The 6,000-nt window shown below is 40.6% G+C and overlaps 1 protein-coding gene across 1 annotated transcript in view; it reads left to right on the forward strand.

The window, feature by feature from the left end:
• tmem232 (transmembrane protein 232) overlaps positions 1 to 5,532 on the forward strand; it is a 44,344-nt gene extending 38,812 nt beyond the window's left edge. The window contains exons 13-14 of the mRNA XM_055633216.1: positions 691 to 784; positions 5,117 to 5,532. Of these exons, the coding sequence (XP_055489191.1) occupies positions 691 to 784; positions 5,117 to 5,218 (196 nt within the window). The 3' untranslated portion in view covers positions 5,219 to 5,532. The remainder of the gene's footprint in view (positions 1 to 690; positions 785 to 5,116) is intronic.
• Positions 5,533 to 6,000: the final 468 nt, after the last annotated feature.

Below are 6,000 nucleotides of genomic sequence, written 5' to 3' on the forward strand. Positions count from 1 at the left end.
CAACGTGATCTCGCCATGAGTCACATTTTCCGATCCCAACCAATTTCTGTAGAGACCACTCCCTCCACCACTCCTTAGTTCGCCAAATCATCCTCACCGATAATGCCCCCCTCCTCAGGTACTTTGCCAAGCAACTGCAGGAGAAGTGACATCTGCCATTACACCTTCTCCCTCACATCCTTCCAGGGACTCCAGCAGCCCTTCCAGGTAAGACAGAGTTTCACACTCACCGCCTATAACCACATCTACTGCATTTGGTGCTCCCAATGTGGCATCCTTTACATCACCGAGACCAAGCAAAGACCAGATGACCGTTTCGCTCAATATTTTTATTCTGACATTCTAATTTTAACTTTGGCCATCGTGGATGAAAATAACTGATGCAATTATGTCCTTTCATGTGAATCTCATTTTGCATTTAGGATCACATAACATGATACCCAAACAAGAAGTGTGAAGCATGAATCAAAGTGGTTTTATAGTTACTACTACAATAAAATCAATTCGAATATACGGAGAAGTTTGTTTTCAATTTGTGTCTATTTTAACAAATGGGTTCACCTCTAATCAAAATGTCGCAGTTTAAGCAAAGTTATTTTTTTTCTTGTGGTGCTAATTACTTTGCAGAACTTTTGTGTTTTTTTATATGTGAGTTGTTAATTTAACTCTAAATGTCATGTTTTATTGCAGCCAAGAAATAATGTTGGCACAAGCAGGTAAACATTCATTACCCGATTTCAATACTCGCACAGACTTTGATCTGCGAAGGATCGTGGAAGATCAGGTAAATCTGCTTCTTGTGGAGGTGAAATGTGTTAGAGTTGCACTGCTAAGATCTGACAGCAAGAAGTGTTGTTTACAATAACATATTTGTTTCTAAGGAGGCCATGAAGTTGAGGGGGCTGGGGGTGGGGTAAAGAAAATAGATTCATCTTTGAGCCTCTTTCCGTATATTTCTTTAGAGATAGCATGGAAATAGGCCCCTTCAGCCCACTGAGTGTGTGTTGACCAGTTCTGTTATCCCACTTTCTCATCCATTCCCTACACATTAGGGGCATTTCCCAGAAGCCGATTAACCTACAAACCCGCACGTCTGGACGTGGGAGAAAACCTGTCACAAGGAGAACGTGCAGCTCCACAGTGACAGCACCCAAAGTCACTTTTGAACCCGGGTCTCTGGCACTGTGAGGTAGCAGCTTTACCAGCTGTTCTATCAGTGCATGTGTATTACCAACGTTCTACTGACCACAGCATATTCAGTTCCACACTGGAGCCAATTATACAGAGGTCTGCTAAATTGGCAGCTGAAACCCATGCATTTAGACAGAGTGTTTTGAAGAAGCAATTCTTCCTGAGACTTACCTTTATTTATTGGACATGTTTATTATTCACATGCAAGGCTCAGTCAGTGCTGGGAGGGAATTGAAGCTATTTACAATATAGTATCTTAATGATCTGGATAGGCTGGGTGAGGGAAATGTTTGGCAGATGCAGTAAGGGAATATCTCCAAAAACAGGCGGAAATGACACTAAGCTGGGGGGCAGTGTTAGAAAGTGGCATGCAGGTGCAGATGCTGAGGAGGATGCTAGGAGACTGCAAGGTGACTTGGATAGGCTGGGTGAGTGGGCAAATGTTTGCGCAGATGCCAGAGGGAGTGCATAATGTGGGATAAGGATCTTATGTGAGGTTTTACTCCATTTTGGTGGCAACAAAATTCTTAAGGAAAGGCAGATTTTGTATCTAAATGGTGGGGAAGTCAAGGACGATTAGGATAAGGGGGAAATCCTTTAAAACCGAGATGAGAAAAACTTTTTTTCACACAGAGAGTGGTGAATCTCTGGAACTCTCTGCCACAGAGGGTAGTTGAGGCCAGTGGGCCCTTGTGGCTAAGGGGATCAGAAGGTATGGAGAGGCAGTGGCAGTCAGCTATGGTACAATATCTCCAAGTTTGCGGATGACACTAGTCATTGTTTGGCAATGCAGTAGGCATGCAGCGAGACCTGCAGCACCAGCATTGAAGGTAATGCAGCGAGGCAGTGGCGAATGTTATGTTAGCTTTCATAGCAAAAGGATTTGAGTATAGGAGCAGGGAGGTTCTACTGCAGTTGTACAGGGTCTTGGTGAGACCACACCTGGAGTATTGCGTACAGTTTTGGTCTCCAAATCTGAGGAAGGACATTATTGCCATAGAGGGAGTGCAGAGACGGTTCACCAGACTGATTCCTGGGATGTCAGGACTGTCTTATGAAGAAAGACTGGATACACTTGGTTTATACTCTCTAGAATTTAGGAGATTGAGAGGGGATTTTATAGAAACTTACAAAATTCTTATGGGGTTGGACAGGCTAGATGCAGGAAGATTGTTCCCGATGTTGGGGAAGTCCAGGACAAGGGGTCACAGCTTAAGGATAAGGGGGAAATCCTTTAAAACCGAGATGAGAAAAACATTTTTCACACAGAGAGGGGTGAATCTCTGGAACTCTCTGCCACAGAGGGTAGTTGAGGCCAGTTCATTGGCTATATTTAAGGGGGAGTTAGATGTGGCCCTTGTGGCTAAGGGGATCAGAGAGTATGGAGAGAAGGCAGGTACGGGATACTGAGTTGGATGATCAGCCATGATCATATTGAATGGCGGTGCAGGCTCGAAGGGCCGAATGGCCTACTCCTGCACCTAATTTCTATGTTGTTTCTATGTAATTTTTAAAGAATCTAAGCATTATTGATGAATTATTGTAGAACACCATGGAACAAATGCGGTGCGATTTAAAATGGAATCAAATGCAATATTGATATTATTGAGAAGCTAAAATCCTCTACTCATGTGAAATATTCAAGACTGAATTCTAACAAGAAAATCTAGAGTCACTATATGTCCCAGGTCTGCACACATAGGCACAGAAGTTGCCATTTTGCCATTTATTAATTACTGATCTGTATTCCAGCTACAGGCGTTGTCCTTCCATCCATTAACTCTTATCAATCGAAGATCATTAAATTTTATCTTGGGATTTCAATCTTCCTGAGTAGAGATATCCTTGATCTTCCTGAGAAGAGATATCCTAGTTTTCACAAACAGGTGTATCCTGTTTTACCCACTAAATTGTCACAAACCAAGTTTAAGCATCTTTAACCCTTTAATGGTGGCTATAATTCTGCTCACCATTAATAATACCCTGCTTTTCTGGGGGGTTTTCTGCCAAGGTGGATTACTTTACTGTTTTCTATTTTGTATTCCATCTATTAAGTTGTCACCTATTTGCATAGCCTGGGTATATCTCTTTGAAATGCATAAAAACCATAGTTTCGAGAAATTTGAAATAAAACCAGCAAATGCTGGAGATATTCCGCAGTTCAGACTGTCTCAAGATATATCCCTCCAGGTTTCCACATCCTCCTCACATCCCTACCCACGGGCACCCAGCTTTGTATCAACCCTGAATATATCAACTTTGGCCCCACCATCCAAGACATTGAAACCAATCCTTACTCCTGTATATCACCTCCCAATATCATATGCTCGAATTTTATTTGATAGCCTTGTGCAGCAGCTTACTAATGAATAAATGTTGCTGGATATAACTAGCTACACCTTTTTCCATCACTTTGCAAATGAGTGAAAGCAGGCTGGCCAGGCAGTAATTAGACTTTTACATTTGTTCCACTTTTTTTGAACAGGGCAATTTGCAACATTACGAGTGATTGACAGTGCTAGGGCCATTTTTCATTCAGGAGCTTAAGCTATTGAACAAATTAATATTGTTGATGAGAAAAACAGCATGGAAATTGTGTTGAGGGACAGTATTTTTGCTGTGATTAACTCCACTCTAGCAAGGAGGATGTTGGAAGGCCATGCACTGCAGTAAGGGGTTGACAAGGGGGTTGGTATATTATTTTTTTGTTTTCCTATTCCTGTGCCCACATTTCTCAAGCATTTTGCTGTGTGAAACAATAATAGATTGTACCATTTGACACCGGATTCCTACAAGTCACCCAACATGTTTGTATTTTCTCACTGCAGATTTAAATAAATCAGAAACTTACACATTCCCAATGTCATGATTATTTTTGTCCATTAAATTGTATTTTGTGTCTTTTCATCCCTTTTTGAAAGTTTCTACCTGAGGCCTCTATCAAATATTTGGATTTGGCAAAAATTGTTGGGGAATGTGCAATGTGGAAACAGGCCCTTCAGCCCAACTTGCCCACACCGACCAACATTTCCCATCTACACTAGTCCCATCTGCCTGCATTTGGCCCATATCCCTCTAAACCGTGTACCTGTCTAAATGGTTTTTAAACGTTATGATAGTACCTGCCTCAACTACCTCCTCCGGCATATACCTACCACCCTTGGTATAAAAAAAGTTACCCCTCACGTGCCATTAAATCTTTACCCCCTCACCTTATACTTATGTCCTCTGGTACTCTATTCCACAACTGAGAAAGAACCCCTATGTATTTACCCGATCTATTCCCCTCATAATTTTGTACACCTTCCTAAGATCACCTCTTATCCTCCTGCACAACAAGCTATAGTGTCCTAGTTTGCTCAGCCTTTTCCTACAGCTCAGACCCTCGAGTCCTGGCATCATCTTTGTAAATCTTCTCTGCATCTTTTCCTGCTTGACAACTTCTTTCCTATAACATGGTGTCCAAAACTGAACACAATACTCAAAATGTGGCCTCATCATTGTCTTATGTAACTACAACATGATCTCCCAACCTCTAACTCAATACTGACTAATGAAGGCCAAGATGAAAGCCTTTTTGACCACCCTATCCACCTGTGATACCACTTTCAAGGAACTATATATTTGCTCTCCTAGATCCCTCTGCTCTGTAACACTCCCAGAGCCCTACCATTCACTGTGTAATTCTGCCCATGTTAGACGTCCAAAAAATGCAACGCCTCACATTTCTCTGTATTAAATTCCATCAACCATTCCTCAGCCCACCTGGCCAATCGATCAAGATCCTCTTGCAATTTTTCACAACCATCTTCACTATCTACAAAGCACCCACTTTGTGTCATCTGCAAACATTAATATGTTTATTTTTCCTTTCATTATATTGAATGTTTTACATTTTTCTGCATTTTCCTTCTATGTCCAACAGTGGAGAAAATACCTCTGTAATAAATTGGAAGAACGAGAAAGGGACAGGCAGCTACAATTACAAGAAAACCATCAACTTTATGTAGAGGGAAGAGACATTTGAAACTAACATCAACTGCAAATTCTTGTTTGATGGAAAATCTCAAGGCATCAATGTGTGTCCTTGCTATCATCACTGTGTTAGACGAGGGAACGGTGTCATGAAATGAAATGCTTATTCTCGCCCTCCATTTTTTTCTGACATTCTGATAGAATTCATTAAAACAAAGAAGCAACTGGAACGTTTGGAAATCCAATTAACATTAGTACTCACATGCTCTGAAAACGCCTGTATTCTTTTGAAAGAATATATTCTTAAACCCTACCAATAAAATGTTATGTTACTAATCTGGAACAATGATAATCAATGTGATTAATTTTAGTTATAATCCATCTGTTGATTACATTTAGTCATGAGACATTCTTTAGTAGGTTATCACAGTATGCTTCTAGATTTTTTATTATTTTTTTAAATTTTATCTTTATTAGAAGTACGGTAAGTTACAATAATACACAACACATATGTCTTAATACATTTTTTGTACCGCTTCATTTTTTGAGCTTTAAAAAAAAGATAGAAGTAAAGGAAGTAAGGAAAGTGCGCAAGAGTCGTGAAGGTGCAGGAGAGTGTTGAGAAAAGAAAGCCCCTTAGAAAAGAAGTTAGGGAAGGAAGTAAAGAAAGAAAGTAGAGCCTAGAAAAGAAGGAAAAAGAAAGGAGAAACAATTGCTCTATTATAACATTAAACTCCGCAGAAAGGGGACTAAGGCTATATTTAAGATGGAGTTAGATGTGGCCCTTGTGGCTAAGGGGATCAGGGGGTATGGAGAGAAGGCAGGTACGGGATA

Source organism: Leucoraja erinacea, chromosome 3 (assembly GCF_028641065.1).
Source record: "Leucoraja erinacea ecotype New England chromosome 3, Leri_hhj_1, whole genome shotgun sequence".
Classification (NCBI taxonomy): domain Eukaryota; kingdom Metazoa; phylum Chordata; class Chondrichthyes; order Rajiformes; family Rajidae; genus Leucoraja; species Leucoraja erinaceus.